The sequence below is a fragment of the Diplotaxodon limnothrissa genome, linkage group LG7 (genome assembly GCF_057381915.1).
Source record: "Diplotaxodon limnothrissa isolate DT_005_m linkage group LG7, D_limnothrissa_male_GT1.1, whole genome shotgun sequence".
Taxonomy (NCBI): domain Eukaryota; kingdom Metazoa; phylum Chordata; class Actinopteri; order Cichliformes; family Cichlidae; genus Diplotaxodon; species Diplotaxodon limnothrissa.
Window position 1 is genome coordinate 48802859 of NC_140602.1, and position 21075 is coordinate 48823933.

General features: G+C 38.3%; 1 protein-coding gene across 1 annotated transcript in view; it reads right to left on the reverse strand.

Moving 5' to 3' along the window:
* astn2 (astrotactin 2) overlaps positions 1 to 19383 on the reverse strand; it is a 297382-nt gene extending 277999 nt beyond the window's left edge. Inside the window, exon 1 of the mRNA XM_085359806.1 lies at positions 18984 to 19383. Coding sequence (XP_085215932.1) covers positions 18984 to 19383 — 400 coding nt within the window. The remainder of the gene's footprint in view (positions 1 to 18983) is intronic.
* Between the last annotated feature and the right edge of the window lie 1692 nt (positions 19384 to 21075).

Consider the following 21075-nt stretch of genomic DNA (forward strand, 5'->3'; position numbering starts at 1 on the left):
ACCGTTATAGCACTATACTAAGGGGTTTAAGACAACTGAAAAAGTTGGCTGGTTATAGTCCGGGTGTTGATAATTTGTGGTTGCAGTACGCATCTAGCTAGTGCTACAAAGAATGAGCATGCAAAAAGTTAGTAATTTTTTTCAATTTTAAAATGTAACAGCTCAGCTAATATCACCAAACACAAAAACTGTTTCTTTGGAGTTAGTCACACACACCTGTCTTCTAACTAAAGGTATAACAACTATATTTCTCAGGAAGAGGAAAGAATGAGAGCGTCAGCTTTTATCATTATCATATTTTTAACACAAGTCTTTGTACTACTTAAATGCCAAATATGTGTACTTTTACCACGTCAGCTCATGACGTGTATTGTGTAAATGTATGGTGTCTAATTGATACCTCAGCATAACAAAAAATGACTTAACAAGAGTATAAAGCAAGCACTCTTCTTCCTTGTTCTGCTTTTCTCTGGGAGACATCACTGCAGTAGAAAAAAAATCAATACCCTAAAAATATGTTTGTTTTGATCCCTGTATATTAGATGTTGACTTTCTTAAGCCATGTAACCTTTAACTATCACTGGATCAATAGGTTGGAAACTAAGAAGGCTGTTCAAATCCACTGACAAATAACATTAAGTAGACAAAGTAGATTTTTTTTCTTTCTCTGAAAACAACATAAAACATAGCACTTATGATGCAATTTGCATGGAGAAGGGAAGAAAAAAGCAAAAACACTGGCTCTAACTTAATTAGGTTAAGGAGAAGAGTGCCCGCCTGTAAGCAGCTATCATCCATTAGGAGACTGTAATAATGACATATAAATGCAATTAATATGACCGATGAGAAGCAACATCCTGACAATCATTTGCCTACTTCATCATAATAGTCGGCCTGGCAAATCCCATTAGATCAGTGGATGGGATAGTGAAAGACCTAAGGAATAAATCCATCATTGTGTTGTCAGAGAGTTTATTAATGTTGAGTTATCTGGCTCTGACAACATTCAACTACTCAAAACTCTGGAAACAATTACCCTCCGGCCCCACCCGCCAGCTGCACCAAGACACACAAATACCACCCCCCAATTGGAAGATTGGAATAAATAACTTTAACTCAACAATAGCTGATAGATTTTATATTAAAGCTGGTATGACCAAATTGTTGGTCCAACCCAATAACTTATCATTAGCTTTAAAAAAAAAGTGTTTAGAAATACTAATGGTAAAGAAATAAAAAATAAGGGAACATTTTGAAAACACATCGTATCTCAATGAGAAAAACAAAAAATCATGTCTGATATATATACTGATCTGGGTAATATGTTCAGAATGAAAGGATGCTACATCATTTAATGAAAATGAAACTTATCAGCCTACTGAGGGATGAATTCAAAGACACCAAGAAAATCAAATTGAAACAGTCATGTGGTAAGCTAGTCCATTGTACCAAAATGTCATTGCAGCAAGTCAAAATGGTGCTCAGTAGTTTGTACCACATGCTTGTGTGCATGCCTGAGAATGGTGGGCATGTTCCTAATGAGAAGATGAGTAATGTCATCAGGGATCTCCTCCCACATCTGGACCACCAGGGCTTCACTGAGCTTCTGGACAGTATGAGATGCAACCTGGTGTATAGCATACAGTGGCTTGCAAAAGTATTCGGCCCCCTTGAACTTTCCCACATTTTGTCACATTACAGTCACAAACATGAATCAATTTTACTGGAATTCCACGTGAAAGACCAATACAAAGTGGTGTACACGTGAGAAGTGGAACGAAAATCATACATGATTCCAAACATTTTTTACAAATGAATAACTGCAAAGTGGGGTGTGTCTGAGTGCAGTCAGTTGCCCATAGACATTGCCTAATGAGTGCTAATGACTAAATAGAGTGCACCAGTGTGTAATCTAATGTCAGTACAAATACAGCTGCTCTGTGACGGCCTCAGAGGTTGTCTAAGAGAATATTGGGAGCAACAACACCATGAAGTCCAAAAAACACACCAGACGGGTCAGGGATAAAGTTATTGACAAATTTAAAGCAGGCTTAGGCTACAAAAAGATTTCCCAAGCCTTGGACATCCCACGGAGCACTGTTCAAGCGATCATTCAGAAATGGAAGGAGTATGGCACAACTGTAAACCTACCAAGACAAGGCCGTCCACCTAAACTCACAGGCCGAACAAGGAGAGAGCTGATCAGAAATGCAGCCAAGAGGCCCATGGTGACTCTGGACGAGCTGCAGAGATCTACAGCTCAGGTGGGGGAATCTGTCCATAAGACAACTATTAGTTGTGCACTGCACAAAGTTGGCCTTTATGGAAGAGTGGCAAGAAGAAAGCCATTGTTAACAGAAAACCATAAGAAGTCCCGTTTGCAGTTTGCCACAAGCCACGTGGGGGACACAGCAAACATGTGGAAGAAGGTGATCTGGTCAGATGAGACCAAAATGGAACTTTTCGGCCAAAATGCAAAACGCTATGTGTGCCAGAAAACTAACACTGCACATCACTCTGAACACACCATCCCCCCTGTCAAATATGGTGGTGGCAGCATCATGCTTCTCTTCAGCAGGGACAGGGAAGCTGGTCAGAGTTGATGGGAAGATGGATGGAGCCAAATACAGGGCAATCTTGGAAGAAAACCTCTTGGAGTCTGCAAAAGACTTGAGACTGGGGCGGAGGTCCACCTTCCAGCAGGACAACGACCCCAAACATAAAGCCAGGGCAACAATGGAATGGTTTAAAACAAAACATATCCATTTGTTAGAATGGCCCAGTCAAAAAGTCCAGATCTAAATCCAATCGTGAATCTGTGGCAGGATCTGAAAACTGCTGTTCACAAACGCTGTCCATCTAATCTGACTGAGCTGGAGCTGTTTTGCAAAGAAGAATGGGCAAGGATTTCAGTCTCTAGATGTGCAAAGCTGGTAGAGACATAGCCTAAAAGACTGGCATCTGTAACTGCAGCAAGAGGTGGTTCTACAAAGTTTTGACTCAGGGGGCTGAATAATTATGCACACCCCACTTTGCAGTTATTTATTTGTAAAAAATGTTTGGAATCATGTATGATTTTCGTTCCACTTCTCACGTGTACACCACTTTGTATTGGTCTTTCACGTGGAATTCCAATAAAATTGATTCATGTTTGTGGCTGTAATGTGACAAAATGTGGGAAAATTCAAGGGGGCCGAATACTTTTGCAAGCCACTATGCTGTAAGTTTTATACTAAAGTGGAAAAATATGTGTACTCTTTTTTTTTTTCTTCCTTAAGCCATACCCACACAGTTTACTGAGTTTCAAAGGCATTAAATAACAACACTGTCTGAAAGGTAGGGTCAAAAAAATAACTCCACAGTGGCACTCTTTCTCTTTAGCTAAGGCCTGACTCTGACATCCATACTTACAAGCCTAACTAAGTGTTGAAAGCTGGAGATTGCCATTTTGAATGGTCCCATTAATTCTGTTTGTTGAGCTGTCTCATTACAGAGTTAATAGTGCATTTGTCCTGATTGCGGTTATGTTACGGAACAATAATCACACTGTTGAACTAAAGAGTGGAAGATGCACACCACACAAAGGAATTTATGATGGCTTGTGTAAATCTGGAAAATGTCCATATATTTAATTATTAAATAATAAAATACATAATTGCTACATAGGTTATATTGAGGTGGTATTGACATACCCAAGCAAAACTAATAGTTCAATATATTATTGCTAAAAACCTTTGTCAACCCTGAGAGGATAAATAATTTGCAACATACACACAAAAATAGACAAAATACAACGTACTAAAAACATCTTCACCAGTCTAATTATTACATAGCCAATTAGTAGCCAAAGAGGAAAAAATATCTATATAGAGCCAGTGTTTCACTATACTAACAAAACTTTTGCAAATTTTTATTAATTTCTGCACATTCTTTTATTATTTAGATTATTTCTGCATGAGACAGTAGTGCAGGAACCCACAATAACAGACTTCCTTTTCTCCCTACACTATAAAATGCTCTGCCATTGCGGTTCAACTGGGAGAATATTCACAGTTTCAAACTTCCCAGATCAATAACTCATAAAGTAAAATGTTATTCAAACAGAAGGTATGATCAACAGATTAGGGGAACAAACCATTAAATTACTAAAATAAATTTAGCTGATTCAACATAATCTCCTCAAAGAACCTGCACACAGGGACAAGTGGAGGTAGACACTGTCAGTATGATTTTCAGTGGAAACAACTTGAAATGCTGTACATGTCAGTGTGAAATCATATGCTGGCATAGAGCCCACTGAAAAAGCAGATTTGTTTTTGGTTACAAAATCATTGCTCACTATCTGAACAACTCAACAGATTTGCCTCAACCACTTCATCCACACATTCATTTCTTCAAGACTTCCAGAAGGGGATGAAAGATCACTGTTTTGAAACTCTGTAGGAGAGCCAGCAGTTTTGCAGAGGTACAAGTGCAAGGGGCCAGGATGGCACTTCCACTAAGACATCTAAAATTTAAAGCTGTACTGAAAATGGTCCAGAGGTGCAGGAGGATGTGATCAAGCAAAAAATGTTTGTCCCAGCAATCCTAGCAGATACTTAGAATTAACTGACATCAAAAGCAACAGTACACATGAGCAAATACCCCATGTAAGAGAGAGCTAACAATCTTTCATACAAAAAACTAAAGCATTCAGACATTGACGAACTTGTGCACTAGAAATATGTGTGTGTGTGTGTGTGTGTGTGTGTGTGTGTGTGTGTGTGTACACACATGTTTAGATGTCTTTGTGAGGACAGAAAATTGGCATGCTACTATACTTGTGGGGACCAACAGTCCCCACGAGTTTTAAGGCATTTTTTGAGGCTCAAAATGTGGTTTTAGTGTCAGAATTACAATTAGGTTATGGTTAGGTTTAGGCTGAAGGTTAGGATTAGGCATTCATTTCTGATGGTTATCGTTAGGGTAAGCGGCTAGGGAAAGCATCAAGTCCTCACTAAGATATGAAAACAAGTGTGTGTGTGTGTGTGTGTGTGTGTGTGTGTGTGTGCGCGCGCGCAGTCTGTTTCACTTTCTGTGGTGTTGCTAACTATACTCCATTCCAGGATTTTTCCTGTTTTACATTATTCCTACAATACTGCTGTGTTTGAGCTGATGAAAATCCACCCAGGCCCGTCCAGCTAACAAAATATTTTAGAGGAGACATAACTGCAGATTCAGTTTTTAATATAGACGTTTGGTGTAAGTGGAACAGGTAATGTGATTGAGGAAATTAACCTGCACTGACAGCATCAAACTCACATGAACACATAAAAGGTTCAAAGTGCATTCACAGTTATAAAAAAACATCTGTATTATGAAAAAAACAAACAAAACAAAATTAATAATTGTAGGAAAATTTACAATCCTAGTTAGTGTGTAGTGAAGTGGTAACCCCAAGTGGTTCATGCATAATAAACTCTGACCAGCTAGGCCTTTTATGTGCAATCTGGAACACCAAAGCACAGGAACGTCAAAGTCTACACCAAAACACAATGGAAATACTAAATAACTTTTGTCATGCAGTGTAGTGTCATTAAAACTGCTTGTCAAATTAATTATATCTTCTTGTCTACGGCACCCTGGTAGCTTCTATTGGGAACTATTGTTTGCTTTTTATATTCCAATTTTAAAAGGGCACTGCAGATGAGATTAGTAGGTTCCAACTCTATTACAGCTGGGAATGAAAATTATTATCTTTAATAATGTCTATATTTATGACTGTTACTTTCTGTTGAAAGTCCAAAAAGTGCTTTATAACCAGTATCTGCATATCTGCTTATCTATGTGATCACAGTAAGCTGGAGAACCACTTTTTTTAAAAAAAAGAAAAAAAAAAGAAAAACAAGAATGCAGAGCTGCAACATAAAAAAATACATTTCTAAAAATGTCAAGTGGCTCTGGAGGAAGAACTCTGCATAGAATGTGAATCCTCCTCCCTATTGGAATTCGGCCATCATAATTCCTCTAATTGGCTACAGATCTCACCATTTTTCTCCCTTCCACAATGTGTGATTAATTTATTTAAGGAGGGGAAATTAACATTACAACCAGACATATAACATATTTTTTTCCTCAGGCTCCCTCTGAATGTGTTATACTGTTAAACAGATGGAAGGAGAATCTTTCTACATGCATATAAACTATCAACACTTTTTTAAAAATTCAAATGCAATTTGTGTAGTCATCTGCTTTGAAATTAGATAAACTCAGTTTTAGCAAATAAATAAACACCTACTCGGAAAAAAATGATGAGGAACGTTCCCTTAAATGCATATAAGGATTTAATGTATAAACAACCACAAAACACGACAAATTAATGGCTGCAGATCAGCGTGTGTGTATTGTTCACCTTGATGATGCACTTAACCACTCTGAAGACACATGACCTACCATTGACCTCAGGAGAGCATGTTCTGCTGTGTTACACATCTAAGGGTAATTGCTGTTAGATTAGAGCTAATCCAAAGCAGACAAAATACCAGAAAAAAAATGCATGCCGTGTGCTGTGCCTCTAAATGGAGGCGAGTGCGATACAGCCATGACAAAACAATGAGCTATCACTGGATAAGCATACAATGTGTTAGACCAAATGCCTGTATTCCCACAAGTCTTATCAGAAGTGCATTGATATGCTGCAAACTCCTCTGTTCTGTACTGATTTTCATAAGTGGATATCTGCATATGAATATGCATAATCTGTAGGCAAAGAACAGCACTGGCTTGAATCTTTCTGGAATCTGTTTGCTCAAATTAAAATTGAGGAGGCTTTGGCTTCACGCAGGTATAAAGTCGGGACCTCAAGGAACGGACAAAATGCAATCCCAAACCCATCTGCTATCATCTGATGACAATTTACCTTTGTGTTGTTTGTGGTTTCTTTTCTTTTATCTTGTTTTTAATTGATCTGTACTCATAGATGGACTGTAAACAGTGACCGCCACATGCAAGTCTTTGCCCAGATATCGTTTAATTCAGAGTGCTGAAACAATTAGGAGCTCTGCCGGAGTCTCACAGTGGTGTAGAAAACCCCAGTGTTTCTCCTGGGATCACCTTAGATAATGTGAAAATATTGAGGAAAACTAAAATTACTGAGATAACGTTCATATTGTATATGTTGATAATGTAGTTATTGTTGCAGGACAGATATTATTATACTTTTCTGTTAAATAAATCTTCTTTGTACAACCTATGGATATCTTTGTTTTGTTTCGGAAAAAGTCAGTGGAACAACATTATTCATCCAGACAACTATAAAAGAAGAGAGTTAGAACATGTATCTCTGTGCAGATAAAGCCAGTTCTACCAGGAACTCTGAGAGATGTGCATGATGGAGCATTGGAAAAAACTGTGGGAGGGAACTCATCAGCTGAGGGGAGATTAATGGAGCATGTGCTTTATCTGAAAGGAAATCTAAAAGATTGTACAACTTGAAGGGAATGGAAATAGGTACAAACATACCAGCATGGATAAAAGGTTTAAAATCTTTTGTAGGAACCATGAGGTAGCGAGCAGTGCAGAACTGGCACATTTCCAAGGTGCAGCACCAATTCTGGAGGGAATCAAATTTTATGGGTCTTAAACATCATTGTGACCAGCTTATATGAACAATGACTCCCGTCTTCCTCTTTGAAACACACACTGCCTGTCATGCTTGCAAAACAAAAACCCTATTCAGATAATTCTATTAACTAGGTTAGTCAAGACTATATAAGCGCATCTCCAATATGATATGATAATGAACTCTTATATACTATACAATCGATACTAAAAACATACACTGTGCAGTTTTAAGATAAAGGGAAAAAATAGACATAATCTATTTTCAGAAATAGATTTCAAAAAATGCTGAATCTTTTGAAAACTGAAATGTGGACTGTATAATTTGTCTGTTAGGATGAGAAAAAATAAAACAGAGTATAACAAAACAAGGTTTGGTGAACAACATAGACTGTGCATGAAGGCAGGAGGAACAAGTAGGAGAAAGAACAATCAGAGCTCAAAAAGAGTGAAAGTGGGCTTTCTCCCACTAACCTGTCAACCAGTAGGAGGATATTTAGATGCTTTTCAGTCTGTTTGAAGCCAGAGATGGTGGTGTCCCAGTGAGCTCGGTTCTGGGGAAAACAAGTTTTCTGGATGGTTTGATGCAGACTCTCACATTATCTTAAACTGTTACTACATTATTTTGGAGACTGCAACAGCTATCAAATAAAGATTACACATAAAGAACTTTGAAAGTAGAAAATGTTCACCACCGAACCCTAATAAAACAGTACGGGTAAACAATCACCAAACCCTAATCACTTCATGCACTGTTTTTGGCAGTTTTCTGCTTTCTATTTCACACTTGTCATTTTAATCAAGACATACTTAAGTGGGCTTTGTTGCCACACTGGCATGTAAACAATGCTAAAGAGAGAGGATACTTCAGTCGCAAGCACTGGTGATCAAATGCTTTTTTTCTGCTTTGCACACCAGCAACAAAATTTCACAGTAGCTTTACAGAAGATTGTAGGTATAAGCAGGTATTCCATAAGTCAGAAGCTCCTTCACTAGTATGTTACACAGCGACCTCATACTGGCTTATTATCAGGCAGGCAACACTTCCATTCCAAACTTTTTGAAGATAAGTTAAAACTTGAACATAATTAGAAAAACACAAATGGCAAAAGAAATTCCACCAGCTCTTGAGCTCTAACATGAGGATAAACTGTGCATTTCCAGGCTATTGCTTCCAAACGCATAATTGAAATATGAATACATTCCCCCTTAAGGGAAAGACAATGCTCATTATTGCTCTCTACTCTTAGGTTGTTTCTCTGGTGTCATTTGGTGTGCAGATGTTTTATCCATTTTTAGCATGTTTTTACAATGTGTTCAGCAGAACTTATTTTATAATGCAACAAAAATCTCTATATTCTTAAAAAATAGACAAGAACAAGATGTTCTTCGAATTAAAGTGTTTAGGTTTTATCTTTACAAGGATGCTCTTTAAGGACTGTTAAATCTAAACATTTGACTTGATTAAAATGCCGATGTGGTGAATGGAAGCATATAACCCAACACCTGTCAGCAGGGCTGGACTGGGGCAAAAAATCAGCCTGGCCATTTTGACTAGAGACCGGCCCGCCAGGTATACGAAAAGGCATAAAGCCTTTGAATGAAAACAAACGCTGTTGTGACAGTGATGTACACTGTCTTGTTGGTATATATGTATCAATCTAATAAACTTAAACCTACGTCACCTCCCTATTCTGGCATTCTAAACAGTATTTAGTGGAAATATTAAACAACCTAATTAATAGGGTTGCCAACTCCCAGCGAGAAAAAAAAAAAAAAAAAAAAAATCACCCCCCACCCTCCGCCTTATGATGCTTAATCGATGTAATAGACTTTAATTTAATGCACGTGTAAAACAAATGCACAGAAACCAATTATTTTTCTACAATAATTAAATAGATTCAGCATCTTTCATCAACAGAATTGCATACTGCACAGATAGTACCTTCCCAAAGGAAAAAGTACTTCAGCTTACTAGGGTTATATTAAACTTAATATTTACTACATACAGTAATAGATTTCTATACATTGTACATCAGATGAAAACTTGATTCAGATAATTATTTATTAAAAACTAGACATTTGAAATGAGAATAAGAAAGTATTTCCTTGTGCCCCCCTTTCCCTGTTAATGCCCTACCTGGCCCCCTGGCAAAACTTTGCTAGACCCGCCCCTGCACAGTTACCAGCTGTCAGCTACATAGAAAAGGATCCTGGTGTTATTTGTCTCTCAGAAACAGTTCATAACTTCCCTTCAACTCATTCGTGTCACCCAAAAGGTAAACCTGTTTCTCCATCACCTGTTCAGCTCTGATGATTCAGTAAGGACATCTCCTGGTTTCATCTTCACGTTTCTCTCTCACCACATATCCAAATCGATCATGACCAGCAGCTTTTATGGCTGTGGCTCCAGCAAACATCAGCTGAATACTAGAAAGTAATATCAAATCAATTCTAACAATAGCTTATCAAGCTTAAACGTGCTGCTGTTGTTTAGCGCAACCTCCACTGGTTTCCTCTTTCTGGCGCAAAGTGGGTGATAAACAAACGAGAGAGACGGGAGAATGAGAGAACAAGAGGCAACAAGTAAAGACACAGAATACCTCCAGGTTTTTGTCTTTTTTCATTGTAGCTGAAGTATGGGACAAATCATGTTTCTTTTTTACCTCAATACGGAACTTTAAAGTTCGCCCTCATCGGCTGTAATTTGTCCAGCCCAGAGTCGATCATGACCAGTTGGCCAATCCACCACCTTTCATTGTTTACAAAAAAAACCCAAACAAACAAACAAAAAAACATCGGCCCATAAAAACATAAAATCACCATCGAGCATACTGGGCAAATGCCCGGTATGCCCGATGGCCAGTCCAGCTATGCCTGTCACGATCACTTGAGCTGGCAGCAACATTCAGGCACTTATTGCTTTTCTGCCTGTTTGTCTATTTCTGAATGTGTTTGTGTCAATGAGAAAGCTCGGGAAAAAAATTATAATTCCCCCATCTCTGCTGCACTTCTTTTGTTTAGAGTTTAAGCCCCAAATACCAATTTACTTTCATTAAATAACGCAATTCTGAGTCAGAGAAAATATTTTGTATTGATATTTTTTTATGTGGGGATCAATTCACAAAATTAAACGTCATGGTGGTACACATTAGTATCGATCTGCCCAACTTTAATACTGAAATAATAATACTGAGAGAGAAAAAAAAAACAACTATCACATGCTGATAGCAGTAAAAATTATCCGCTCAGATCGATGGACTCAACATGAAGTTAAAGAAAACTAATAATCACATAATGGAAAGCCAGAAATTGAGTTTCAATTTGACCACATTTGGTAATAGCTGCGAAATTCAAATAACTTAAAGAAACGCAGCCAGGAAACTTGAAATATTCAACATGTCTATATATCAAGCTTGTTTTTAAAGCTACTGTGTGTACGTTGATGGATTTATCCCATGGTCCCTGTGCCCCAAATGTCTGGCTTGCATTAAAAAAATATTTTACTAAGAGAGCAAATGCATTACAGTTTTTGTCACAGGGGGGCTTCTATTATGTGGTAGGGATACACCAGAGGAGCCCAAGGAGCAAAAAGAGCAACTAAATGGAATTGCTTTTATAAATCAGTGTCACATTAAGCATTCAGTGCACAGACTAAAAAGCCTCTCTACAGTATACAAGTAGCAAGTTTATGAATCTTTTGGGAATCAGCTTGCGGCATGCTCTCTTGTTAGCTACACCATCCAGCCTATCCTTTGATTCTAGTACAGCTTTACATATCAAGATAAGCAGTTGTGGAATTAAAGGGGGAGGTACAGCCACATGAAACAACTCAGGGGCTGAACTCAAACTTACAATGGAAGCTATAAAATCATGTAGAAAAAGGCTGACTGAAGCATTATGTTAGTGGAAATTAATCAAATAGACAGCAGGTAGCAATCAAACTCTTACTGCTGAAGAGGTTCGGGTTGCTTTTGATTTTTTCATTGTAAATTCTAGATAAATGCAGGGTGCTGGATACAATTTAGATAAAAAGATCCATAACAGGTGAGTCAGTGGGATTACCGCTGAAGCTTTGAAACCTTTTTTTGGTGATCTGAGTAAAATGGTAATTGTAGAAATGGTTATCAGGTCAGTCAGAGTAGTATACATATTTGGCATTTAAGTAAATTACAACTAGTAAATTCACCTATAACGGTCCACTTAACTCCAGCAACTCTTTATATAAAAGAGCTCTTTCGGTCTATTAAAACAAAGAGTTTTCATACCATGTGTCTGTGTACTGATAAACGTTAAATGCTTTGTTATGAACTACGCATTTATATGTCCCATAACAGTTACTCAACCAGAAAGTACTAACTGACTTTAAACATCCATATGTTCAACTGACAAGCATTTTCTGAAGTCTGAAAATAGGAGAAGCACATTAACAATTGTGTCTGTTGTTGCTGTGCACATATCAAAGAAAGAGAAAGCGGGAGTAAATAAAGATTGCATTCATTAGGGGTATTTACATACAAGTTCTTTGTTCATTTCATCAAAGATAACTACAGCGCGCCTTTCAGCAATGGTAATGATCAAATAATTATCTGGAGATCAAAGCTGTCCACCAGTGCTGCAAGGCAAGACTGGAGGTAAAACAATGCAATACAAAATACAGTTACTGTGGAGGACAATAACAATCAAGGGTCACTGACCACAGTTCATTCATCCTTCCTGTGACATCCCTAAGGTCTCTCACCATTAAAGTAAATGAGCATGGTTCTCCACTTACTGAGTCTGTCATTTAGGAAGAGAGAGAGAGAGAGTGAGAGAGACCGAGAATAAGCAAGATGGATAGATACGTACATACATACATATATACAACATTCAAAGCTATGACTATGTTTAACGCTCGGTATAAAATGGCAGCGGTGCAATAATTGTAATTGCTTTGTGACATTCAAGAGCAAAAAAGTAGCTGACCAAAGAGAGAGAGAGAGGCAAGGCCTTCTGTGTTTTTTTCTGTTTTTAAAACATGAAAAATACAATTTGCAAATAATAACAGAGTGCCTGTCAAGTGATACTATACATTTACCAGCCCAAGATAGCTTCTGATTAATAGCAGAAAAATTGTTGAGAAGCAAGCCGGTCAGAATGGTTTGATGATCAGTGCCAAGTTTAAGCCTTCTTTTATGCAATTCTGCAATCCTGTCATTTTGCTGTATATGGAAAAAAGACAGGAGGGAAAATACTGTGGTGGGGCGTCACACATTAGATTGCATGAGTTGAGCATTCATCTTAAAAAGACAGCCTCCTATAGAGGTCTATTATCACAGGCAACATGATGACACGTATAATTTGCTGGCCTTCACAATATCCACCATGGGTTGTGTTTGTATGACTGGATTACACTCGTGGCATATCAATTGGCATCTTTTCAATTTTCCACAATGCACTAGATCTAAACCGAAGCAAACGTAAGTGCAATGCAACATTAAAAAGAGTCCTTACAAAAACTCACACATCTATCTCAACTCTACACCATATAATAACTCCCATCTCTACTGTTGACCCTTCCCCCTTTTCATTGCTTCTGCTGCAGTGCTAAGCTGGAGTCCTGACATAATATTGAGTTGTGGTGCAGCATGTACATGTTCTATGCCACGGGGAAAACACTTTTTCCCCCCACTCGACCACTGAATCTTTGTCTCTCCCATGTGTAAGCGATTGGGGTTAGCTATGACTCTGTTTATAGAGATAGGGAAAGGCTGGTTGACAAAAAAATAAAAAATAATATTGGGGTGGGAAAAAAGGGTTAAGATCTTGAACAATAGTTCTCCAGGTTTTCTGAAATGCTTTTAAAGGGTTTTTTACTTTTTTCCATTGGCTGCTTTTTCTTTCATTTTCACAGATAACACAGTCTGAGATGCATGAAATGGTAAACCGGGAAAACTATCCATAGCCGATGAACAGCCATGCTCTTAATCCAGCAATGACCTGAAACTAGACCTCAGAGGCAACCTTTAGTTGACAAATCTACTGTTTGCAGAAATGTTCTCAGTGGAAGAGTGGCTGTCATGAATCCATTCTTGAGGAAGGGAAATGGCTGAAAGGAAAGGCTGAGGTATGATAAATTACACAAGAACTGAATCAGTGGCAACAGGTCCAAATGTAAAGGTTTTCATTCAAATTGTCCTCCATGTACGGAGGAAGTCAGGGGAGAAGTAAAACAGTGAGCCCCTACAGCCATCTGTAAAACACCGTGGATCAAAAAAAAAGCAGCATCAGATTTGCAATACCATACATTTGCAGTGCATTATATTGCCATACAATCCGGAAAGCACCAGATTGGCTATGGCTTCATTTTTCAGCATGGCAATGATTCCAAACACACAGCCAATGCAGTAAAAGCATACCTGGACAGACAATGGAACACCTTTAGTCATGGACTGGCCTCCCAGAGCCCCAGACATCAACATTATTGAAGTAGCATTGGATCATTCTGACAGAAAACTGAATAAAAGTCAGCCACCATCTAAAAAAGATCTTTGAATATCTTTCAAGAGTCTTGGAGAACTATTCTTGTAAACTACTTAAAGAAATTACAAGAAAGCTTACCTAGGAGGGCTCAGTCTATGTTGAAGAATAGAATCATACTAAATATTTATTTTTATATAAACTCTGCTTTTGCTGTACATACTTTAATAATACTGTGGTAATTCAACAAACTGCTACACTTACTTCCTATATTCCTGTCAAAAAATGAGTTTGGCACAGTACTGTAGTTCAAGATGATGGACAGATGATAAAGAACAGGAAGACATTTAAACGTTTTCAATCTTGCATTAGGTGCCCGAAGCTTTTCAAAAAGGTTAACTCTTCAGGTGTTTACAGAGTCAGCCGTGTTGCAAGCGGTATTGATTTCCTCTCTATCCCAAAACATCAAGTAAAATAAAAAAGGAAGATCATCTCGTGTGACAAAGCGTAGCAGCTTGGAATTATCTCCCTTGAACGTGCAAGCACAATGCCACACAATTTCATGAATTAGTGAGATAGCTCAGTACATGGCATTCAAAAACTAAATTAAAAACTGGGATTAAGATCCCATATTTTAAGTAAAATGGTGGTGCACTGGTAAATCACAAAGTCAAAGCATTTGGAAATGAAAGCATGTGTTTCCTAATATATATGAAAATGACTAAGGAAAAAAAAGGAAAGTGAAGGAGAAGCAGGCTTGCACTTCTTCCACACTGCCCTTTCTGCTCATCTGTTCTCGGAGACACTTGTGGTAATAAATCAAAGCTGTGCAGACAGGCCATGGTGGAGAAGAATCTTGCTGTCCTTTTCCTTCCTTACCTATAACCTCTGACTTTGGTTTGACAAAACTATCAGAAATCTGACATTATCCACGAAACAGACAAGACTATGCTCGTTGTGGATCGGGTGATATTTTGCTAACAGGTTATACTCCAGCACGACAGAAATCCAGCTGTTATGAGAAAGTGGAAAGCACAATGGTAGACTAGTTTACTAGTAGTATCCTAACCAGTTAGGCTAACATTATGTGTCTCTAGCCCCTGAATTCAAACAACAAGGCCATTTCACACCAGCAACAAGAAATTCAGCACAGATGTTTTTCATCACAGATTTGTTTGCTTTAGTCACAAATGGCTAATGTCATGGAACGGAGACATGAGCTGTGTGTGAAATTCCACCCCTATTTAAAATGCACCGCACGGCTTGTTTTCTGACAATATCCACTATACTACTATAATGTTCTAAAAAAAAATTCTACGATGCACTAAAAAGCTGAAATGTAAGTTTACTGCTCACTATTGATTGAAATATTGATTGTCCATTATATGAAGAGCAGCATGTGAATGAATAGGGGGTGATTTTCATCGCATTATATTGTTACTATGGGTGGTAATAAACTGCTTCAGAGACAGTTCAGAAATGAGATAGCTCATTTAAGAGTCATTTCCCATATGGGTGTCACGTGGGTTTCAACACCACCCTACACCCGTAGGATACCAGCAGGAGATTATGAGTTTACTCCTTCCAATGTGAGAAGTGAACTTGAGCACAGATTCTTCACAGTTCTTTCCAACTAAGCTTTTTTCTTTGCAAACTAAGTCCTGATAATTATTAGCAAGCACTAATATCTTCGTCAATTACATGTTTTGTTTTGTTTTTTTTAAACACAAGCCAATACACTTTCATCCACTCTCACAACACTTTTGACCACGCCTATTTAGGGTTCAGGAAGTGTATACCATTTTCACACAATTTCACACCGGTTTGTACCGGTTGCAATTAGTCATGTTTGCTCCGTCATCTCTGACTGCTTGTACCAAGACATATGGGCTTGGTTTTTTTTTTCTTTTAAACTGGAGCACAGCCTCTCTTATCTCCACATCAAATAAACAACAACATAAAAGAAGGCATTTTAAAAAAAAAAATCATAGATATCACACTGTTCTTAATCATGTGAAGAAGATAAATAACAAGTGCTGGTTTCACAGAAGGATGTGTTGACTGTGGTGTTAGACTTTTACCGCTTTGACTTTTACACCGAGAGGTGTTGTTGGCGTTTCCTAAGAGTTTTAGAACAATATTGAAAGAGCGATGCTAAAAGAGAGTGTTGCTGGGTGAGTACATCAATCCAAAACACTCTGCAGTCTGTATAGTTCTGTATAATAGCTGGTGGGTATGTAAAAGGCGAATATATAAAAAAATGATAAGACATACACCTGTAAGGCAATGCGATGTAGTGTGGTAATAAATTGCTTCGTAACAATAAATGGTGTATGTGGTGAGAATTCAACTTTTCTAGCTTCCTCTAGCACAGGGGTGGGGAACTCCAGGCCTCAAGGGCCGGTGTCCTGCAGGTTTTAGATCTCACCCTGGGTCAACACACCTGAATCAAATGATTAGTTCATTACCAGGCCTCTGGAGAACTTCAGGACATGTTGAGGGTGTAATTTAGCCATTTAAATCAGCTGTGTTGGATCAAGGACACGTCTAAAACCTGCAGGACACCGGCCCTCGAGAACTGGAGTTCCCCCACCCTTCCTCTAGCATAAGAAAATCACAATTCAGTATGTGAGATGAAACAGTGAGGCATGAAATAAATGCACTTCTGATAATAAAACCTCATTTCATTTTTTCTTAACAATTTAATCCCCAAAAGTTGATTCTGTTCATCTGGACGATGATTACATTCCTTTGGGGAAGTAAATCCCCAAAGGAATGATTGTTAACGTCTTGAGGATGCATCAAGACGTTAACAATTTAGTGTATTTTATGAATTCTATAACAACATTTCACAAACTCAACAGCCAATAATGCATTTGTCAAGAAGAAAGAGCTGTTGAGTGGACCAACAAGCAATATAGGGTATAAACTGGACACAGGGAAATCACAGGTGACATCTAGTATCAGCATTTAACCCAGTTCTGACAATTAAAAGGTTTAACAAATATAAAGGTGGTTCTACATTGCTGGCATGTGTACTTTCCTACCCACCTAGCAGCTTATCATGACACATCATGAATGCCAGACTGAAAGGTTTGACTAATTAAAGACAAACACAAGGCCTGACTGAACCATCCGATTGGTCTGTAAGCAAAAGAAAATACAATATTTTTTTTTTTATCAGTATAGATTTCACAACTATGACTGTTTAATTAGCAACAGTATTGACAAGTGTATTTGTAAACTTCTCACAGCTATGACAAATACACCTTTTGAGTTAAGCACTTTTCTTAACATATTGTTTTTAATTTAACTTCTGCCTCTATGCTCAGTTGATCTTTTTTAAAAGCCTTGTTAAAATCAATGGTCTCATTTTTTTTTTTTTTTAAAAAATCCTTTTTCCACACTTTTTCTTTTTAATCTAATTTTTTCAAAACACAAAGCACACGAGTAATGCTTTCAATATGTATTACACATGAGGACCTATTAAAGCTCGTTTTCTTGCTCCACAGCATGTACTCATGCACTGAAAGGGTGAAGCAGCAAATTTGCTAGCTGGCTGACTGGGAGGACAGAGAGGCCTTTCTCACCAGTCAACGGCTGTCCTTAATGAGAATAGAAAGTGATTTACTAGCTTAATGCTCCAGGCCTCAGCCTGCCTGCCCGCCTTTGCTTTACACAGCCAGTTTAGTCGACACTCTTCATACAGAGAATGAAACTGAGACCAGGGAAACAGGGAAAAAAAGGAGGATAGCAAACTCCTGTCTGAAAACTGCAGTAATGAGATGTTCTCATGGATTCTCAGTCCCCGCATCACTGACTTCCTCCAAGCCCTGCATTTTTCTATCCGTCCTGCTTTTTGCTAAGTTCTCCATGATACTGTGCCATCTGAACAAATCGCAAACTGAATAAATTACATCATTCTGGAATTACTTCCTTTCACTTCATTTTGTTTGGCTAAAAGCTTTTAACAAACATCCCTGTTCCATACTTTCTCTACATCCTGTTACACAGTCACACTTACACCGCGAAGGGGAAATCAAGAGAACATGAATCGCTCACATGATTTGTAAGACTTAAAATGAACAATGAGTAATGCTCCTTTTATACTCATTCTGCTCCTGTTACAAAGTTGTTGTTGGGGTTTTTTGTGACTGGTATAAGACTGGTGTACTTCCCTGCTATTATGTTCCCTATGATTATCCAATCAGCAATGCTGTATTCAAGACCACTTTTAAATCACAGGCTTTCACTGAGAATCAGATGACCTGTCAGAAACCAGTTATCCACGGATGTGTGAATAAACAGAAAAAAGTGGGATGTTTTGGATCCCCTAAAATCTGCAATGACTAAATGTAGACAACGACACAAACTCTAGGCTAGTGCTTTATCCAGTTAAAGTTATACCGTCTTGCAAAACACGTGTGTTATGAGCTCAAGTGAGAATACCAATTTCATGCATATTTGCAGGGCCAAATTGCATTCCTTGATTGGGAAAGCATACTTAGGGTATGCATGAAATTTAAAATTATGTTTTACCATGAAATAGGAAAGTCAGACAGAAAGAAGGACGAAACAAGAATGAGGGATGGCAGAATAACTTGAGAGTGCCACTTAAAATCGAGTGGCACGGCTTGCGTTTACATACCGTAGTTTTTAAGTTGAGTAGGGAAAGCGAAAAGCGTGTTCTTCATACCTGGACTGGTGGGGATTTTTTTGGGGGGGGGGAAACGCGCCACAAAATTCAAACAGAGTAGAGCAGGTGATTTAACGCCGGGGACAAAATGTGTATAAGCGCGTGATTTGTTTTTATTTGTATCTTTTGGAAATATAGCTGTGTGCACAGCCTATGCGCACAAACGTGCAGCCAAACAGACCGGTTATCGCCATGGAGGGCAAACACAGAACTACAACAGTGTTCTTACCGAGTGTGAAGTAGGGAAGAGCCGTGTTGTCAAGATCATCCATTACGGAAATTCGCCCAGGTAGGTCTGTTCTAACGAATAATAGAAGTCTGGATTCCCCCCCTCCTCCTGCTCCTCCTCCTCCAGTTCCTCCTCCACCAACACCACCTGCTTCAGCAGCACCCCCTCCTCCGACCACGTTCCCCGAGGCTCCGCCGGTGAAGCTGAATTCGTTCTCCCGGAGTACGGGCAGGGTTGAAACGGTGACGGTTTTCACCTCACATGGCGTCTCCGTGTCGCTCTCCCTGTCCCTTTCCTCGTCAGGCGATGTCGCCCCTCTGTTTGCCTGGACAGTCAAGGAGCCTGTTAATAACAGACCCACGAGAAGGACGCGAAGGTGCAGCACTAATATCCTCGCCATCCCGCTCCTTGTGTGTGGTTCTCTCGCTTTGTGGGGCTCATAAGCTGTCCGTTCACTTATAGTACAGTCGCTGCAAAGGAGTCGCGTCCGTCCAGGAGGCGGCAGTACAGGTGTAGTGAGAATGACATCTTTCGGCTCCTTACAGATCCATTTGTGCTCACACGGGGACAACAGATTGCTTACACTTGGATAAACACGTGTCTTTTAAAAGACAGACACGAGGTAGAGGTATCTTGTTATTAGTGCAGGTTCGTGTTTAAACAAACACGAGCAGTAGATGAGTCTTCTGAGTTCACAATAAAGTGTTAAACAACAAATAAAAAAAATAATACTTTTTTTTTCAATACAGCTTTATATGAGTTGAACGTGAGGACAGAGCTGCTATCCCGTCTAAACAAACAATTTATAGCTGAACATCTGTCCAGTTTGTTCTCCATGCAGGCAGTGTAAAGACAGCTCTACTGGTACTCGAAAACAAAGTACAGTTGACCGGAAAGATTACGGTTAAAGCCTAAAGTGCATTCACCACAGAGTGAAATATCCACACTTAAAATAAAAGTTGCATTCCAGATATAAAAAAAAGTTACACAGAAAAGGTTTAAAGAGAGGCTATAGACTTTCTTTTACTTACTGATTAAAAGTTTGTTTTTATTATATAATGTAGTACACCCCGTGTTCTTACTTGTTTAAGGTTGTTGTTTATTTTTAACTTTATGATTAAAACAACAACTCTTAGGAGTTTCTTCTTTTTCTTTTATGTCTTTTTCTGTATTTGGCTTAGAGATGGACAGAGTCTTTGAGCTCTGTCAGTGGTGCTGACTTGGTCAACCCTGTCCCGCTTGTCAGTGTGATATCACATAGTAATATTGCAAACACTATAAACCTAAATAATGCAACTGAGCAGTTGAAACCGAATTATTTAGAGTTTATTTGACATTTTGTCCTTAAGCATTAAATAATCTCAATTTGAAAAGTTAATTTCATTTAAGAGTACTTAATTTTGCGCCTGTTCAAAGTTCACCTACTCATATTGTGTTTATTTACCTTCATTTTACAATAATAGGGCTCTAAGATCATGAGTGATGTGCCTTTTTGACACACACAGTGTTAGCACATTTAGGAGTGTGAATAGTGATGCTTGCTGTAAGAAAAGGTAAATCTGAATGAGTTAGCATTCCTGGTGCTCATCAGTAGTAGATAATCGTTTATCATTATTTTTAAGTGAGACAAGAATAATGAATATTGACTGCAGTGTTTTTTGTTTAAAAAACGAAATTACTCATGTTTGCTAAAACTAATGCAATTACAATGATAAATGGCTTTTATGTGCTTAAAAATCAAATGAACAAGAGATTAAGTCATACAACTGAATATTTCTGAATTGATTTAAGTAGTATGTATAGCATACTAGCATTCAAAGAAACAGCAAAACCTCTGAAAACATTTCACTTTCACAAACATTTTCCTTCATTTTGAGATCTGTCAGTGCTGCACAGTTTTCCTAAACAAATTACATTACATGGAATAAATGACACTTATTACATGAAATAAATGACATTTTGCAATGCACAGGTAATTATAGATAACTTGTTACTTTTTACACCTGTTCAACTCCTCACTCATGTAGATATCTAATCAACCACTCACTGTATGTTACGATAACCTTGCTAAAGTTCAAACCAGGCATCAAGA